A 19,462-nucleotide genomic window follows, 5' to 3' on the forward strand; every position below is an offset into this window, starting at 1 on the left:
ACAGTTTCTCTCATTTTTCGCATACCATAAAATTGAGAAAGTTCTTTCATTGCATGCCTGATCTAAGAGAGGAAAATATACGCTGTATTATCATTAAGGAACAGAATGATTTACACTGGAAGAAATTTAAATAATTCAGAATTCATTCAGACATTATTCAAAACAAAGGAGGTCTTTGCAGAGAAGTCTTGCTGGTTTTTTCTCCCCTTGAGGCCAATAGCTCACACATTAAAAACAGATTTCTCGGTCGAAGCAGTGAAATGAGCATATCTAGCTAGATGACCTGGTTTCACAAGGTGATGAGAAATTTAACAACTTTCCTATATTAGATCAGCAGAAAACCTGTGAAATTGCTTACAAGTCAAACATTATTTTACTTTTTCCCCTCTTGTACTAATAAAAAAAAGCAAAAAATAATGATTGACCATAAGAATTCTAAATTCCAATCCATGATTGAACATGAAATATTTAGATGCAATAAATTAATACATTTAAACCAGTTAATTTTGTCACTATGGACACAAAAAATAACATTGGCTGTACCTGAACCAGTTTGAAGCTGCAATTGTTGAACCATATTAATGTTGATATTCAGGAACAGCATTTGTTATTATATGTTACAGAAAATGAGTGGAACTGCTGACCTTTTAAGAATCTAGACTTTTATGATGATTTACCTGTTTTCAATTCTTAGTGTTTAATTAACACACAGTAGCACTGAATTGCTGAAATATTACTTTTGTAATTATCCCCAAACATTTCAACAGCTGACTGGCTTAAATTCCACCGATGGATTACTCAACATAAAGAAACTGGCACTCAGTCTGATAATGCTAACTTTTGGTCAATCTGGTCAAGTTATTTTATGAATTAAACATCCAGATTTGATACAGAGATTTTTTTTCCCCCCCCCACCCCACTGTTAACCAGCACACACCAGTTTGTCTGTATGTAGATGCACTTTCTTTGATCAATGTGATGGTTTCACTCCTTTGGCTGCAGCCAAACACAGTCTCTCTGATGGTTATTCCTCAATTTTATCAAATATCTTAATTACTACCCCACTGTTTTCTCCTTCTCCACTTACTGTTTACCATCAAGTGCTTATCACCTCACCTCTGTTCTCTGCACTGGGAGTTTTTGTTTGTTTTAAAGAGAAATGGAGCCATACCATGACCTTTCTGTTTCACTTGATGAGATCATGTTTGCTTTGCAACCCCTGTAGAATTCGTAACGTTGGTAGGAGCCAATTTATATACTGAGATACAGTAAAGATGTTGACAGTGTCAAACAAAAGACTTGCAACCTTTGGTCTGCAAAGCAGCTTTATCTTTAAAATGGCATTTCAAATTAAAAAGTAGTAAATAACACGAGTAATGGTGCATTATAGATCTCAGAGTTTTATCTTCCCTTAAGGTCCAGTATGACACCAAAAACATTACAAAAGTTTTGATCACCAATTAGATAGCATAGTCTAAAAATTTCATGGCCAATTCTCCTCAGAGCTAATGAAAAGTCCTCCCTTAGTGAATCTGGACTGACACTGCAAGCTCTTGGGATCCAACCGTAGAACAAAGAGGACCCAGAACTGAAGAAAAACGCACACAGGTCACTGCAGGCAGATGAAAGGTTTGACAAACCATAACTGCTATGCAATAGGATTGTAGAATCATGGAATGTTGTGAGCTGAAGGGACCCACAAGGATCATCCAGTCCAACTCCTGTCCCTGCACAGGACAAGCCCAACATTCAGACCATGTCCCTGAGGGCACATGTTGGCCAAATGCTGCTGGAATCTTGTCAGGCTTGGGGCCATGAGCACCTCCCTGGGGAGCCTGTTCCAGTGCTCCACCCCCCTCTGCCTCAAGAACCTTTTCCTCATGGCCAACCTCACCCTCCCCTGCCACATCTTCCTGCCATGTCCTCTGCTCCTGGCATTCGTTGGTGGCCAGAGAGAAGAGATCAGCGCCTGCCCCTCCTCTGCCCCTTGGGAGGAAGTTCTAGACCCCCATGAGATCTCCTCTCAGTCTCCTCTTCTCCAGGCTGAACAAACCAAGTGACTTCAGCCTCTCCTCCTAGGGTTTCCCTTCTAAACCCTTCCCCAATGTTGTGTCCCTCCTCTGGACACTCTCCAGCAGCTTTAGATCCTTTTTATCCTGTGGTGCCCAAACTGCTCCCAGTACTAGAGGTGAGGTCGCCCCAGTGCAGAGCAGAATGGGACGATCACCTCCAATAAAAACTTCAAAATTATTCGCCTGCTCAGGTTCATACACAAGCAAACATACTCTGACACCAGTAAGGGAAGAAAGATCTACATTAAGGATACATGAAAGAATCTGAACTGTAAGGAAGTAAATGGATAAAGAATGCTACACATCTGAATTCAGAAAAGACAACAAAGTTGAGTCCTAAAAGGCAGACATCTGAAACTAACTGTCCTTGCAGGTTCTCCCAAAGTCACCATAACTGTCCCTGGGGACACACCTCTGCATGTCCTTGGCAGCTGATTCCTCTCAAGCACAGTGAACACATGGACGAGCAGCCCCACTCACACACTGTGCGAACTCCGAGTACCGAACGCTGATCCTCTGCCCATCTAACTCCAGCCCAGAAAAGCTACACCTGCTCTACACACAGCAAGGAGAAGGGACAGCTACCTGAAAGCTGTTAAGAAGCTTTGCACACAAAGAGGCAAGTTTTCTTTGGTGAGTATCAGATCTGAGCTGAACCCAGCAAAAAATAAGATTCTGATGCGTGGGTCAGGACATCATTTTCTCCTTTGAATTTCCCAATTTTCAAGTGTTTGGATGTTTGATCGATGTTTTTGGAGAGATCCATCATTTTAATTTAGCAGGTTAATTCTGCATTAGCTATCTCTATTGTATTTTGCCAATGAATTAAACATGTTTATGAATATATTCACATGACTTTACTGAAAAGCCATTTCCACAATAAGATAAAATTTTCTCCTCAAAGGAACTATATATAGGTTTATTATATCTAGTAAGCAGCACAACGTCCTTGACAATTTTTTCAGGCTAGTCCTATCTACATTTGATAAGAGTAAACTAAATAATATCAAATAAAGCATTCCATTATTTGCCATAAAAATTGAAGCAATAACTCAAGTATTACTCAGTAAAGGTTATGTCCTGCAAAATGTGAATATAAGAACAGCCTCGCAGGCAAAGCAGATATGTACTTATTGTAATGAAATTTAATATTCTTGATGCTTTTTGCTCAGAGGGTTTCCTTAAGTAAATAGGAAAGAAAATATAAGTACTGAAGACAATTACCTGTGGTTTTAACAGAGCCTCCAGGACACACATGTTTTAAAAAAGAGAATGTCTCAAAACTAAAATTACCAAACCCTTTAAAGTGCTGATATGTGGATTTCAGCTACGATTTCCTTGTACCACTCAAGCTCTACCTAAGTAAATTACACCCTAATAAAACAAAAACATCTTTGAGAACATTTAAAATTCTCTTCTCCCAAAGCAATTTTCTTAGCAAATATTAAATTTTTTTAGTCACATAATCAGCCCTGCAAATTAATAAAAAAAACCTGTTGCATTCTGCAACATGCAACTAAATCACAACATTTTAGACAGGTACCACCAGGATTTTGTGTACAATTTAATGCAATTCATTATTTCTGTAATTGCACTTAGATCTCAAACATTTCAGAACAGTTTAGTGTTCAACACTGGGTTCACTTTCACATTAAGTCTAGATGTAGTGTAGAAACAGCCAAACTATTGTGTATCAGGTGACTCAATCTTAAATTGACCATTATCCTGAACTTTACTCAGCAAACAGCACCAGAGTTAAGGAAGGAACTGGTGAAGAATTAAACTTTAAGATATATTTAACTACTCTCTTATGAAGTGGTTTTTTTCTCTCCCCTGAAATAGTATGCTATTATACACATATATTAATGTGATGAAGTTCTAGACCTTGATGAGATCTCCTCTCAGTCTCCTCTTCTCCAGGTTGAACAAACCAAGTGACTTCAGCCTCTCCTCACATGTATAAAAACTGAAAACCACTATCCTCAATTTTCAACACAAGAAACCAAGATTATACTCTCAACCAAGTCACTCCATTAGCAGTGACAAAATATTAAATACCTGGCAAACTGTTAACATTTTTAAGCTCTACCTTCTCAAAACTATCTTATTAAAGCCTGAAACAGTGGTTTCTATCAACTCAATTTCATTTATTACTTTCAAATACTGATTCCCAAATTGAGACTCACACAAATGACTTCAAAGGGACACTGAAGAAGTACCTGGCTCACTGCTTTTTCCCTTGGTGTTCCCTACCTGACCAACTGCTCCCAGCCTGAAGAACCACAAAGGAACATGATTGCCTCCAGCAACCATGGAGTTTAGCCACAGCTGAGAAGTGCTGCTGTGACCTCCACCCAAGTCAAGGTAGGATTTTGAGCACTGTCCCTCCCTCAAACATGCAGAAACCAAAGCTAGAGCTGACAAAGCACTAGTGTTTCTCTTTGCTGGGGGGAAACAAAAAGTGTAAGGATGCCAGTCTAAAAACAAATGCACACACACACAAATATATTTAAAACATGAGTATTAAGCCTGTACCTTCCAGACAGAAATGCAGACTGCTTTCAAATTCAGGTGGAAGTTTTGGCTTTTCTAACACTACTGAATAGCAACAGGAATTTAGAAGCAAAGAAATAAAGTTCTTCATAAAAAGAACATCTTGAAAACTCCCAAGGAAAAACATCAAAGTAGTTGAAGCAAGAAAAGCAGATATCTGCCCTTGAGAAAATACCAGCATTAAAATAAACATATCATCAAATATCTGGGTTTCCAAAATTTAAGTGCACTGATGACTGCAAAGTCTTTTCTACGTGCAGATGACAGAGAACCATAGTTGCTACAGTGGTAATAGAAAGATTCAAGTTCATATATACCAGGAACACACTAATAACACCTTATCAATCGACCACTGCTATTAAGCTATGGTCCACATGCTATTCCAGATTACTTTTTTTTTAAAATAGGTAATTAAGTTGAAAATCCAAAAATCAAAACACTAATCCTCAAAGCAATGCACTGTATCAGCTATTTTTTATTTTAACATAGCAAAACCAACCTCATAAGGAATAGTTATTATCACATGCAGAAGCCTGAAAAAGGGGGGGTGTCTCACATTTTACCATCCTAGAAGGTCTACTTAGAATAAGATATTACCTGAATATCCTTTTACTTTATTATCTCTAGGTCAAGGTAAAATACAAAGAAAACTAAAGCCAAGTGTCTCTGAAATATTTTCAAACAAGTCTGCACTCGCACGTACCGACAGCTGAGCATGACAGGCAAACGAGTGGCTCGTACTTTGCCCTTGGTCAAGATCTTCTTTCTAATAAAAATCTTTGATTTGTTTTTCCAAGTTTGGATGACAATGGTGCTGTTCTAAGAGCAACTGCAGATGCAACCTGCAGAACAGTCATTCTTTCCAGTACGCAGTTTATGAGTTTGTAAGAATGCTGTTTCACAATACTTTCTGTAAGTTGCAAGCTTCATTAATCAGTGCTGGATTGCCATTAGAAAGAATATCCACCTTAAAATTATTTCCATTTATCCATTTCCTGATAGACTTTTCAGTTTCCTCCCCACGTAACCCAATGACAAAATAATTACCTTGGAATTTCTTATAACATAGTCAAAGTAGATTTTCATCTTTTCCAATGCCCTTATCCAAGAAGGTGGTGGCAAAGGAAGCCTGAAAACATTGATAATGTAAATTTTAGTGTTTCACAGTTGACTATTTATTATTCTAACTATTTAAATTTCTGATGAATGTGGTGTCATAATAAAACAAAAACTTAAATGTTTCTTCCATTTATTTTTGCTTCAGGGGAGAGAGGGAGGAGAAGGAAGGGAAGAGGGAATTTAGCACTGCCTCCACCTGCTTGGAAAAGGTCAGGGTATAGAAATATAACACTGACCAAAACAATTATGTCAGCTGAGTAATTGTCATAGGGATAACTTTACTTCCAATTGTGGTTTAGTAATGAGTGGATTCTTTCCTCAAAAGACACCAATTTCTTTAACCCACTGTATTAGAAAACTTAGCTATACTAATAAAAGTCTGTGCTAAAACATGTTCTAAAATCTCATGCCCTAATCAAATGCATGCTCCAGTGTTACTAAATAACAGGAAAGAGGAAAAAGAGCTGATCACTGATCCTCTACAACACTTACCAGCTTTAATTCCCAAAGCAGAGTACCATAAACAGATAAAAACAAGACAAAACTCCTAGGTGGACAGGTCAAAGGTTTCCCACTAGTTATGATTTGGTGCCTTCACAGAAGAACCAAAGCATTGACATAAAACACAGTCTAAAAAAAAGCCCTGAAAACAGCCTCAAAAAAAAGCTTAAAAGAGATGCCAGGGATGTCTGCTGGCCCCAGAACCTTCTCACTAACAACATTTCTTGCTGATCACAGTGCTGCATTCAAGGAAGCAGGGCTTTGGAATTAAAACCAGAATGTAATTCAAACTGTGACTTTTGTGCCAAATTATTCTCCTAGCTTCAGCAAGAATTTAAAATTTTGACTAAGTGCTCAGGGTCACAGTATTAAAAAAAAAAAAAACAAAACCAAAAACAAAACCAAAACCAAATACAAAATTTAGGGCCCCACATCATTTCTGCAGAGTTTTACTTCTTCCATTATTTCTAAAGGCTCACAGAAATGTACCAGTATATCTATTGTCCCTTAGAATTGGATTAAGACAGTGTAGAATCTAACCAAGCCTAGTAAGAGAAGAGGAATACAGAGCCTTCAAAATCAAAACAACACTCTCAGACCTCAGTAAGCCTAGAAAGGCAGCATCGTTCACATAGTTTAATTATGTAGTGCTTGGAAAAAAACCCAAAAACTTATCTTTGCCAGGTCATACCTTGTTCTCAATTCTTTTTAAATTGTTTCACCTGATGAGTATTTTAGACATATTTGCTATATGGAGAAATAAATTTAAATCAAAACACAATCAACAACTCTAGAAGCGATCCCACCTGATCTCCAGGGTCTACACCATCATGTCTAATGAACCTGGCAGTTGAATAATCTTCAGATATGGCTTTAGAAAGGAAAAATTGTTATACTTAGCTTGTGATAAATTAATTACAAGCAAAATCATTACTTAAGATGGGAGGGTGTTTACAGGCATTTCGAGTGAGTTCTCTTCAACAGCATCATGATAGAGACAAGATACTTAATTTACCACAAAATTAACTAGACTGTGACAGCTACACCCCAGGTCCAGAGCCTGTGGCATCCCTTTTACTTTGCAGCATTTTCCTTTCATGAATTCAAGGATAGGAAAGCCATATTTTTAATAGGAACCAAGGCAAAGGATATAAAAGTTTGTTTTTTAAAAGTATTACTAAAATAAACTGCAATCCTCATTCAAGCTTGGCGTTTTTGGCTTGGCAGCTGAGGGGGGCAGAGGGGCAGGCATGGAGACGACCAGGAGGGGATGGAGATGAAGGAGAGGAAGATTCACCAAATTAACACATTTGAGGAAAAAAATGCACAGTTTAGAAAAACTGGAAAAATGTGCCAAAATTATGAAAGTGGAGTTCATATCTGAATCAGTTTTTGTTGTTTTTTTAAAGCAGAACTTATAATACATTCCTTGAAAAAAGATAAGCAGAAAATATTCTTTTACTTATGCAGTTGTTTTACCTCCAAATTCTCATTTTACCGAAACTGAGGTTTTATTCTCAGGTGACAACACTTTGAACAGCAAAATTTTTGAGCTGCTGTTTACAATTTATCAAGAAGTTCACCGTTTGTACAACACTTGTATAAACATGGATTTAAAAAATACAGTTCTGCTGTTACATTAAGTATTGTCTCAAAGTTCACAACACAAAACATGCTTTTATCTTTTTAAGTTGCACTGTGGTGCTACAGATGCAACATCCACATGGTCCTTTGAGCAGTTTTACTACTGCTTTTCTTGGAGCTACTCTCTGTTTAACTGAATGTTACTAAAAATATAGTATTTAAAATACACCATGGATATAGTCCTTTTTTTGCATGAATTTTAAATTTTGCCATCTTCTGTTACAGTAAGTATTTGCAGTCCCCTTCCCAGACAACTGAATCATCTTGCAAATGCTGTGAGACAAATTTACTTACATCTTGACTTGCAAACCAAATGCAGACAGACTAAACTGATAAAGCAATTGTTTCTCCAGCTCTTTCACGGCAGAGAATTAGTTTCTCTCAATTCCAAAGGAAATTGAGCATTCTTTGTATTTGATGGTTAAGTACCTGTAGATTTATCAGTTCTTCCCACTACAGAAGGGACTTAGTAGAAGCACTGTACAGGGGATAAGGCTGGACTAGCTGAAGGAGAGGTGTCTTGGAAAGCAAGCTTTTTTGTCATTTGTCATTTTTGTTTGCAGCAAACTTTGAACATTTGCAATCAGCTCAAGTCTCTCACAGAATTTTATACTCCCCTCTTTCAGACTAGAGCTGCTCATTTACTGCTATGGAAATTAGGAGGCATGTCAGTAAAGCCTAAATGGAAAAAAAAAAACAAACAACATTTTTAATAAAATGCCAGTTCTGATTCTTTTCAAATTTTGTTTGGTATCTGTATTCAAGAAAGAGAGGAGAAAAAAAAACCACAAACAATATTTTTATTTAGTTTTGAGCAACTTAGAATAAACACAGAATCACAGACTGTTGTGAGTTGGAAGGGACCCACAAGGATCATCCAGTCCAACTGCTGTCCCTGCACAGGACAAGCCAAAGACTCAGAAGTTGATACCACACACTTGATTATACATAAACATAAAATGAAATAAAGTGTGAAATACCATTGTATTGATATTAAAGCTTTAAGATGATTTGATATAGAATTTATCTGAAGATGAATCTGAAGATTAAAAGAAAGCTATTCAAACAGAAAATTATTTATGATTAAACATACTAAAATGCATTTCTTATAATAATTAAAATCACAATTCAAAAAGGCCCCTGAATTCATCAGTTAAATTATCCCAAGTAAAAAGTAAATAAACAACAGCTCATGCTATTAAGTAAAATAGCATGTAAGCCATTTATGACACCAGTCACTCATGTAATTGAAATTGTGAGCTACTGTCCAAGAGTTTCCATTAAACAAACAGTTGACCTCTGCTATATAACATTATTTCTGCAATAGTGACCTCCTTAAACGGTTACAACACCCATCAGTTATGGTCAGCCTCAAGAGCACAGCCTATGAATGGAAGAAGAAAAAATCCTTTTTGGCAACTTAACTGAACGTAGGTAATTCTGAATCAAGGTTTAAGGACATGTGCAACATAAGCATATCCACTGAATGGCAATTCAATGCAAGTGGGGAAGAAAAAAAACCAGGAAAGAGCAAACTGACCGTGCAGCACACAAATCCTAACAACTAATAGATTCACAAGAGATCAGAACTTCACAGTTGCCAAGTGATGAGCCACTGGAGGAACTACTCAAGGGTCACCTTGAAAGGGTTAAACCCGAACTTTGTAATTGATAAGAAGGACAAACAAGGTTATCAGGCATCTCAAGGGGGGTAAAAAGCAAATTTATCTTGGAATAAGAGGTGAGTTACTCTGTATAGAATTTATTAAGAAATGCTGGAAGGAGATTCTGGGGTTGTGTGAAACATTGTTGATGGGAAGAATCAAAGATAATAAAAGGGAGAATTCAAGGTGGTTCAGGAATGAATTAACATGGGAAAAGTGGGAGAAAGACTGAAATAAGCTGACTGCCTGTGTCTGTTTCACTATTTAAACCACCAAAATACTCAGCGTAGGAGATAAATCCCCCATCCTCAGTACCTCAGAGAACACTAAGTAAACAATATTAAATGCTGATCATCATCACCTGGCATTAACACCTGGTTTGACACACCCATTATTTATACCAGCTAATTAGGTGTGCCCAAACTGGATTCCTAAAGCTGCCAACTGAAAATGACTCCTCCTCTGTATTAACTGATGGATCAAACTCTGGAAGCAATTTGTAATGGATTTAGTTGTCCTGGGGCAAAACCTTTGCTGTATTTCAACAATCTGAGAGTTTCACAGTAAGTTTACAGAGCCTGCAAGTTTTCTTCAGCTTTTGTTATTCTTTTATTTATTTCTATACAAAAATATAATATATATTACATTTAAATATAGTACATAATATGAAAATATAAATTACTCTATTTTATAAAGCATAATAATAATTAATTATAGATAATATATATTCCTAGATAATATATATTTAAATAGGTATCTACATATAAGAATATTTGCATCTATTTTAAAATAAGAAATATAACTACATAATATAATTATATATATATAATACATACAATGCATATGATATGCAATATGTACATATGGAGTCACAGAGGACAAGAGAATAACAAAACCTCAATGCTACTATTTAGTCTTAGATTTTAAGTTTTTAGCAAACTAAAGGAATTTAACTCCTTAAATTAAATTAAATTTAATATTGTACCTGTTGAACAACCCACGTGACTTTTCTGGTTTGGTGAATAGTGTCATTCTAAGAGAACTGATAAGAAATAATTCCCACTAAGACACACGAAGTGACATTTTATACTCACTTTGCGTAGTCAAAAAGCCTGCTGTCCCAGAGCTGATGAGTTCCTCTAGGACCGGAATGGAAGAAACAAGAATCCGTACCATCGAATTGGTTGAGACCATCTTCAGAGTTTTTTGAGGCATGGCTGTGTACAACATCCAGCAGAACAATGATGCCCATTGAGTGAGCAACGTCAATCATTTCTTTCAGCTCGTCTGGAGTCCCGTACCGGCTATCGGCATGAAAAGGCAAAGCGTGATGAGTGGTACAATCTGAGCTCAAGCTGATAAAACTGAACATTACTCACTGAATCCACATCAAAGTCAGCAGTTAGAATCATAGAAAAAGCTCATAGAATCATTTTGGTTGGAAAAGACCTTTAAGATCATGTAGTCCAACCATAAACCCAACACTGCCAATTCTACCTCTAACCCATGTCCCCGAGCACCTCGTCTGCCCGTCTGTTCAATCCCACCAGGGAAGGTGACTCCACCAGCTCCCTGGGCAGCTTGTTCCAATGACTGAGAACCCTTTCAAGAAAAAAATTCTTCCTCACATCCAACCTAAACCTCCCCTGGTGCAACTTGAGGCTGTTTCCTTTCGTTCTATTGCTTGTTACCTGGGAGAACAGACTGACTCCCACCTCTCTCCACCTCCTTTCAGGGAGTTGGAAAGCAGCCTCTTTTTCTCCAGTTTTTCATCACCTAGTTTCCAGTTGCATACAGGTTATTTTTTCAGCCTCTTAAGTAGTAGTTATTGATTACAAACCAAGAATTAAAACAGTTTTTAATTGTAAAAATTACATTATGCATGCATGCAACATTTAGCAGAAACTGAATGTTTTATTCTTCTCTGTTAATACATCAAATTCAGTATAACATAACTAATACAACTTAAAGCTTCTCTTTAATATTGAACATTGACTTACTTTGCAAGAGACAAGAATATATTTATATTACTGGAATAAAGTAATCTATAACGATTACAAAAGTAAATTAACATTCATGAAAGTGCCCAAAATACACCATCTGCTGCTCTCCTGCTTGGTTATTTGTTTTAGGTACTACACTACTTTCCAACTTGTTTTTAAATACAGATTTTTGTTTCCTGTGTCCAACCCACATTTCTTTTACATAATTCAGCCAGTTAAAACTTCCAGTCTACCTAGATTTAGCCTGGTTGTCCCTTGAACTAGACCAATATTTAAAAAAAGAAAGAAAGAAAGAAAGAAAAAATAAAAATCACAATATTCAGGTTTATCATAATTTTCTTAGTTACCTGAATACATTTTCCACCTATTTTCACCCTGGGCCTCAAATCTAAGTATAGTCTGTTACAAGTACACAGAAAAAGTTCCCGCAGAACACAGAGCCATGATTTTAATCAAGTTTATAATAAACAAGTAGTGTATAGTTCTATTTATCATAAAAGAATGACTTACACATCGTGTTGGTTACTGCCAAGAATTCCACAACACAAAACCCACGCATAAAGACTGCCGAAGCTGGATTAGCTGGAATCTGCTATGGCAGCTGAAGTTACTTACAACTTTTTTGTTTGTATTCTATACAAAGTATGTCACAGAACAGCTGATGACTACACCCAATTGATTTCAGATTTCAGAGGAAACTAGAGCAAGTATTTAAGCCATTACTTTCTCTTCCCATTAAACACTTGCTTGCAAACACAGACACACAGGCAGACTGATTTCAGTGGATGGGGAGTAAGCTAAAAGAGCAGAGAAGAAGCTGAAATGCTTAGACCTACCTTGATGCAGCGAAGAAACTTGTGACCTGATAACCAAAGCTGGCATAGTATGCGTGTTCCATAATAGCCATCACCTGGACACAGTTATAGCCTATCAAAACAGAAGAAATAAAGCAACCCCCCACCTTAAGGAGAGTTAAAAGATAATTCAACACTCATAACATACCCATTCCAGGCTTCTCATTGGAGCTGCTTCTGGCTCTAGTGATTAACAACTGAAGAGTCAGTCTTTTTCAAGAAGCAGTTCTACCTAATAGTTTATATGTCCATGATCTTCCATTAAAAATTGAATGGTCAATTTGTCAAGTGGTCGACATATAACGAGGTGTTTTGAATCTTGCAGATTTAGAAAGCGGTGATATGCAAATATAAGCTTAATTTAACTTCATTATTATTAACTATGCCAATCTGCACGTCCTGAACGTCCACCTCACTTTTGACACTTGCAGTCAGGGGGTGTGGGGGTAGTCACTGGCTACACGTACTACATCTTCTGCCCAATGGAACCTCTTTTACCACTTCAAAAACACTTTCTTCCAACTTTAAGGATTACATTTCCCCTCTAGAAGAGGAAACAAAGAAGTAATGTGTTTTTATTCTGAGTTTACCAAAGAACTAAGGCGGTACTGGAGGGTCAGGGAAACGCTGTCACATGAATCACTTAAGAGAGTTCAGTGTGATATTAAGGGAGGGAAACCCAAAGGGAAAAAAACCCATACTAATGGTGAAGCCACAGAACTTGCCACACATCTTAACTAAAGCTATCTTCAACATCAGCAAGTGCCCCAAGGAGCTATCAAGTAAGGACTATCAGCAAAAGACAACCTTCAGCTTTAATCCACAGTCTGTTGAGACTCCCACCATCATCACTTCTCTTAATTTAACCAAAATCTTCACTTCATTCTTTAGTTCAGACAAGATACCAGTTTTGTTTTTATTGTTCCAGTTTTTGTTTTTAAATTTCGCAGCTATAAAAGTTATTATGAAGATACCATTGGCATAAGCTCAGCAATTTGTCAGATTCAGTGCTGCTGTATAATCCAGGCTCATTGCACTTACTCTTACTTACAGCATTTTTACAGATAAACAGCAACACAGCATCAAATTAACCTCATTCGATTTGCTTGCTATTTATCATACACATATTCCTACAAACTATTCATATCTCAGCATTCTTAAATACTGCTGTCCTTAAGCTTTTCAAGCTTGTCCTAACAAGACATTCCAAAACCAAATCTAATACCTCTTAAAAATACATTTTAAAAAAACCCAACAACCTTAATTCCCACAGTGCTTACTTAATGACTGACTTAAACAAGAACAAACATTACCTATCATTTCAGCATACCCTACCTAAATATGACATTGCTTTTATGTTGCGGTGTATCAATCTTTTTGTGACATTTCTCCTCCCCAAAGCAAAATCTGTAGGTATAGCAGAAAGCTTTCAGAATTCTGCTAAACATATTAAATGACTCAAATTTTTTTGGCAGCAAGGAAAGAGTCACAGACATATAATGTGGAATCCAAATTTATTTTTTTGTTGAGGGCCTCCAGATGGGCAAAATCCCTCATCTCACCTGGAAGCTCAACTTTATTGGAAAGCAAAAACCACAATCTGTGAAACACTGACTGAAACTATAAGAAAAATGTATGGCTTCTACAGCCACCCTGATAAATTTTTAAAAAATAATAATTTTTTTAAAAAATGATCAAACATGTAAGCACAGCCACCACCCACAGAGGTCTCAGCCACGGATGGCACGATTATTTTACAGTTGAGTGTAATAAAACATATTTCATCACAGGGCAGTAAAAGTCAGCAAGTTTGAACATTGCTCATTATACAAACAGTGCAAAGACACCACAGGAAAAAAAATAATCATCAAATAGAAATTGAGGTGAACAGTTTTGCTACGCTTCCCGAGATAATCATGCCAGCTGTTTCCTACATCCCCTTCAATCGAACAGATGCTCTTTTCTAAAAGAGGATTTCTCACTTTTAAAGTTGCCATGTTCTGGTACTTCATAGCAACTGTTGAGGGATAAAAAATTTAGCACTCTTATTCTGGCAAACAGAAAGGACAATCCTTTCTTATCCAGATATTTATTTGTCTTTCCTTAGAATCAGGATTTACATTAGTATAACCAACTAAGAATATAGAATTTTCTGAAGGCTATCTCACAAAAATGGGTTCTTTTTCAAGTTGAAAGCTAACCATGCCAAAAGCAAACTGCCCTGAAATATTTATCTAGGCTTTTGTAATCACATTTTACTTAAAAAAATCTGTGGAATTGATTTTCATTAACATATCCTATTTCAGTCTTTGTTTCTTCTCCATAGATTTCAATTGTTTGGAATTTTTTGCTGCACCAAGAATCTATTTTTATAGTACATGTAATATGAAAATGCAAAAAACCCTATAGACACTTGATAATTATGTTTTCTAATAAGAGCACAGGCACATAAAAATTTCATCTCTGTAAGTTTCTGTTATTACTTACCAAGATACTTTATTCTAGGTAGTACATTGTACGTGAAGTTTTTGTAAGAAGACACTTTTCCTTCTGGGGAAGCAATCCCCACATGAGATTCATAGATTCTGAGGCTTTTTAATTTTTTGGGGGGAGGATGCTTATGCTAAAAGGAAAAAACAAACAGTTGTCATTAGGATACACCAGCTTGGAATTGTTGTCACACTCACACCATTTGTGCAAGATGAAAAACAATGTAAGGTTTGGTTTGGTTTTCCTCAAAGAGTACAAACATTTCAGAAGCAATTAAACATTCTAACCTGTTAAAGGAAATGTCTATTTCAAATTCATATTCTTCATTAACAAGAAACTGGACATTCATGATTCAGCACTTTTCTTACACCCTTTTTAAATTACACTGAAGCATACAAACTTAGAGCAGCCATTGTACTATAAAGTTATTCTGAATTATTTGAAGCTTATTTGAAAATAAAAGATGACGATAGAAAAATAGGTTTTTACTTCTTAAAGTATTTGAAGTGACTCTGATTTCTCTGAACTAAAATTTATAAATATTTTATGCCCAAAGAACACAGTTCCACAGCACAAAATCTGTATTCCAATTACTTAGGATTTAAAAAAAAAAAAAAAAAAAAAATTCCAAGTCTGTAGGTCAATACATAGTATTTCTAGATGGGTGAAAAATATTTAGAGAATACAGAGGCAATTTTAAAAAAAAAAATAAAAAAATTCCAAGTCTGTAGGTCAATACACAGTATTTCTAGATGAGTGAAAAATATTTAGAGAATACAGAGGCAATTGAAGTTCATCACAAAACCTCCTTCTTACACTTGAAAAGCTTACACTTGATCAGAATTTTACTTTTTAAAACAAAAATCTTGTTTGAAGAAACTTATGAAAGCTACTGCTTAAAACCTATTTTTCCACAAAAGTTTTTTCTTTTCCTCCCTCTACCAATTAAAAGAAAAAAACTTACAAGATTTTATATTCTATTTGTTAGTTTAATATTTAAATGAATTTTTGAAAAGTTAGAACAAAACCAGTAAAAACACTCATATGCATGAAGAGTGAACAGAAATTTAAGGAAAAATTTGAAGAACAAGAAATACTGGTTGAGGTTTGTTCCTTATATTTTATTTCTACTGGGCACCTCTCCTACTCATAAAAGGACTAATTTTTCAATTTTTTTTTTCCTGACCTAACTCAGTCAGGTCTTGTCTGCACCCTAAATGTTCTCGTCTCCTTTTCCCTCTAGGTCACACAGATCACTACATTTCCAATTTCCCCATTCCTCCTCTTATAGAGGATCCTATAGGTCACACATAGCATCATAGATAGGGGATATGTGGCTCAATTCCTATGAACTCTATACCTAAATAAGAAAGTTACTGTAGACTATGTAATGATTTTTTTTTTTAAAGATATTTTCCATGTGAGTTACCCCTTTTCTGACAAGCAGATGCTTTGTAATTTGATGTTCATGCTAAAATTTAACTCAAAGCAGAGACTGCAGCACCTCTAATGCAGAATACTGCAAACTACTTTTCAGTGAAAACAGCACAAAGTGTAATAAAATGAAATAACATCACTCAGACAGTCTGAAGTTTCTGAAAATATCCTAGGATATTTTTCCTTTATCAAGGAAACAATCCCCCCTTATAGGTATGCATGAGAAGTAAGAGGTCTTTAATACCAATAAACGGCTTTTCCTGATACAAAGAAACAAGGATTTAACTGCATCTTATTTTTGAAAGCTTTTTTCTGACTGCATATGGTATTGACCTATTATTGGAGTACTGAACTCTGTATTTGCAGCTAACTAATCCTTAAACCCAATTCTGATTATTCGCTCCTCTCCTCTGCACTAGGAAGAGCCACCTAGTCCTGAATAGTTAGAGCTTGCCTAGCATGCAGGAAGCCAAGCTTCATGGGTAACACTTTTTTATATACCCTACAAGAGACTGAAAAAGTAGCTCAAAAAATCCATCATTAAAGTCACTTATTTCTGTCGAAGACATGAATAAAAATCCTTAATTTCTCAGGTAGCTACTTTAACTAGTTAGCTACCTGTTTTGTTTTATTTTTGTTTTGGTTTTGTAAACTCGTTTAAGGTTTCTTTTCTTTGGGTTTTTTTTTTGGTTGGTTGGTTGTTGTTTTTTTTTCTTCCAAGCAAGGATACAAACACGACACAATACAGAGTTTTATACACCTTTTGAAAATAATATTTAAATCTTACTATATATGACTGTGGTGGACTCCAATGAACCCAGTCGTAATTCACTTTGTTTTCCTCACGGACTACGTATCTTGCCCAAGGTGAAATACGATAGAGGAGATCACCGTTTTGAGCACGAATCACCACCTATAAAATAACCACAATATATGCATGCAGTCACATATAATTCATATACAACACCTCCTGTGTAAACCACGGCAGAGGATGACATAGTAGGCTACAAAGAAGTTTAATTTAAAGAACACACTAATATACAATGCAAGTCAAGACAAGGAAGAATGACCCTGTTCAGAGATGATTTGCAAAGTGACAGCAAACCAGGTGTGCCAGACACAGGAGCAGTGTTCAGAGAGAACACAGATAAAGGTTGCCAGAAAAATCATAGTTAAACTTAAGTCATCACATGTAATAAACAATCAGGCGTGGTATGGAGAAGCTCTGTAGTAGGCATTCAATACACATAACATGGCCCAAGTAGCCCTTTGTCATTCATGTGTTTTCATACTCCAGTTGTGTACCTGCATTCTGGCTCACCCTTGGCTTTCTTCAGCTTTGTGATTTAATTCACTTTTTAAATGCTCACCAATATGACCTACGGAAAATTGCCAGGGAGGAAAAACAATGCTGCTGGCTACAGAAAACACTCCAACAAGAGGACAAGCACTGGGGAAAAAAAGGAAATCCAAGCTTCCTAAGCAAAATAATAAAACCTCCTCAGTCCGTGTGTTTAAATTGCTAAGAAATAGGCAAGCAGAGTTAAGAAGAAAGAGTTACATTTACACTGCCCAAATTTATGACAGAAAAAACAAAAATCAGATGAAGGAACTTGCCACCATCTTCATTAAGCATCTCTTTGAAATATATGATTATTTCACTACCAAATTGCATAATACGTGGGCAACTTGACTATTTTTTTGTGTGTGCAGATGGGGAAGTATCTTACAATAGCTAATTTGTTTAAAACTCTACACTAAAAAGTCTTTTTCTCTCTACTTCCTCACAGTTTCCAAATTGGCTGTCCCACTGGAAATTTCTGACACAATATTGTGGAAAATTCAAAGTTAGTCATGCAGAATTTGCCTAAATTAACACCAGCTATAGCTCACCTGAAGAGTTTTGAGGTTTTTTTTCCCCCACTCCTCCTCCAGTGGTAAATACATCCACACAATAATATATAAAACTCAAAATCCCTGATGACCTTTGGAAGTCACATGATTCTGGCTTCCAAGTGAAATATCGATATGAACACATGTAAATAAATGCTCTCACACAAATAAGCAAGGGTCAGAAAGAGAGAGCATGAAAATGTCCTTCAAAGTTTGACATTAAAAAGTCGATTTACTCTAAAAACAGACACGGCACAGATACAATTGTGCTTATATGAGTTGTGTAGAACAACACAAAGTGAAGAGCTTAACCTAAGCTGCTCATCTTTTGTACATAAAGGTTAAAAATGTGGGTTTTGTTTGGATTTTCCATCATAGAGATGTTGGGTGTCATTTTCAACATTTCTATCTGAAACGTCCAGCACACTTGAAGTTTAACATCAGAGATTGCTGTAATTAATGCAGTGGATTTCACAGGTGAATACATGCAAGGTAGTGAAAAGATGCCCTGGCAACCCAACATTTAAGGCGTCAATGTTGCTGAAGTGATCAATTTCAGGAAGAACTTTCAGATCTGAAGAAAAAATCACTAGAAAAATTGAAATGCATGGCTGTAATAACAGTAAACAAAGCCAACAAGGGCTGGCTGGCTTTGAAGGTATGTAAAAACTGGTGTGCAATCATGAGTTCTGATTTTACAAATGCTGGACCTCTGGAAGACAGAGCAGGACCTAAATCTCACAAGAACATGGGTATCAAAAGGACAGTGTGGTCCCCCCACGAGGATACAGGGGGTTTATGAAAAAGGGAAGTAAGCTGTAGGATAAAAATAAGTCCAGTGTTTACAGGTCTGTTTTGATGATGCTTAAAACTCTCAAAAGTTTATGACAGTTAAGGAGAAGCCATCACGCTGAGGGCAGTCTAGTGTCATACAGAAAAGGCCACAACACATTGCAGCAATTCAGAAGCTCAAATAGGTTTCAATTAATTTAATCATAGAATCACAGAATTGTAGTGGTTGGAAAAGACCTTTAAGATCATAGAGTCCAACCCTAAACCAATTCCACCTCTAACCCATGTCCCTGAGCACCTCATCTGCCTGTCTGTTAAATCCCAACAGGGAAGGCGACTCCACCACCTCCCTGGGCAGCCTGTTCCAATGCTCGACTGCCCTTTGGGTGAAGATGATTTTCCTCAGATCCAATCTGAACTTCCCCTGGTGCAACTTGAGG

At 36.5% G+C, this 19,462-nt stretch overlaps 1 protein-coding gene across 1 annotated transcript in view; it reads right to left on the bottom strand.

The window, feature by feature from the left end:
• The window catches only part of GBE1 (1,4-alpha-glucan branching enzyme 1), a gene marked incomplete at both ends in the record, with an annotated part of 45,773 nt that overhangs the window by 11,106 nt on the left and 15,205 nt on the right, over window positions 1–19,462 (bottom strand). Inside the window, 4 exons of the mRNA XM_029084272.1 lie at window positions 10,648–10,857; window positions 12,393–12,483; window positions 14,898–15,033; window positions 17,125–17,250. Coding sequence (XP_028940105.1) covers window positions 10,648–10,857; window positions 12,393–12,483; window positions 14,898–15,033; window positions 17,125–17,250 — 563 coding nt within the window. The remainder of the gene's footprint in view (window positions 1–10,647; window positions 10,858–12,392; window positions 12,484–14,897; window positions 15,034–17,124; window positions 17,251–19,462) is intronic.

The sequence above is a fragment of the Antrostomus carolinensis genome, unplaced genomic scaffold (assembly GCF_000700745.2).
Source record: "Antrostomus carolinensis isolate BGI_N321 unplaced genomic scaffold, ASM70074v2 scaffold13343, whole genome shotgun sequence".
Taxonomy (NCBI): Eukaryota; Metazoa; Chordata; class Aves; order Caprimulgiformes; family Caprimulgidae; genus Antrostomus; species Antrostomus carolinensis.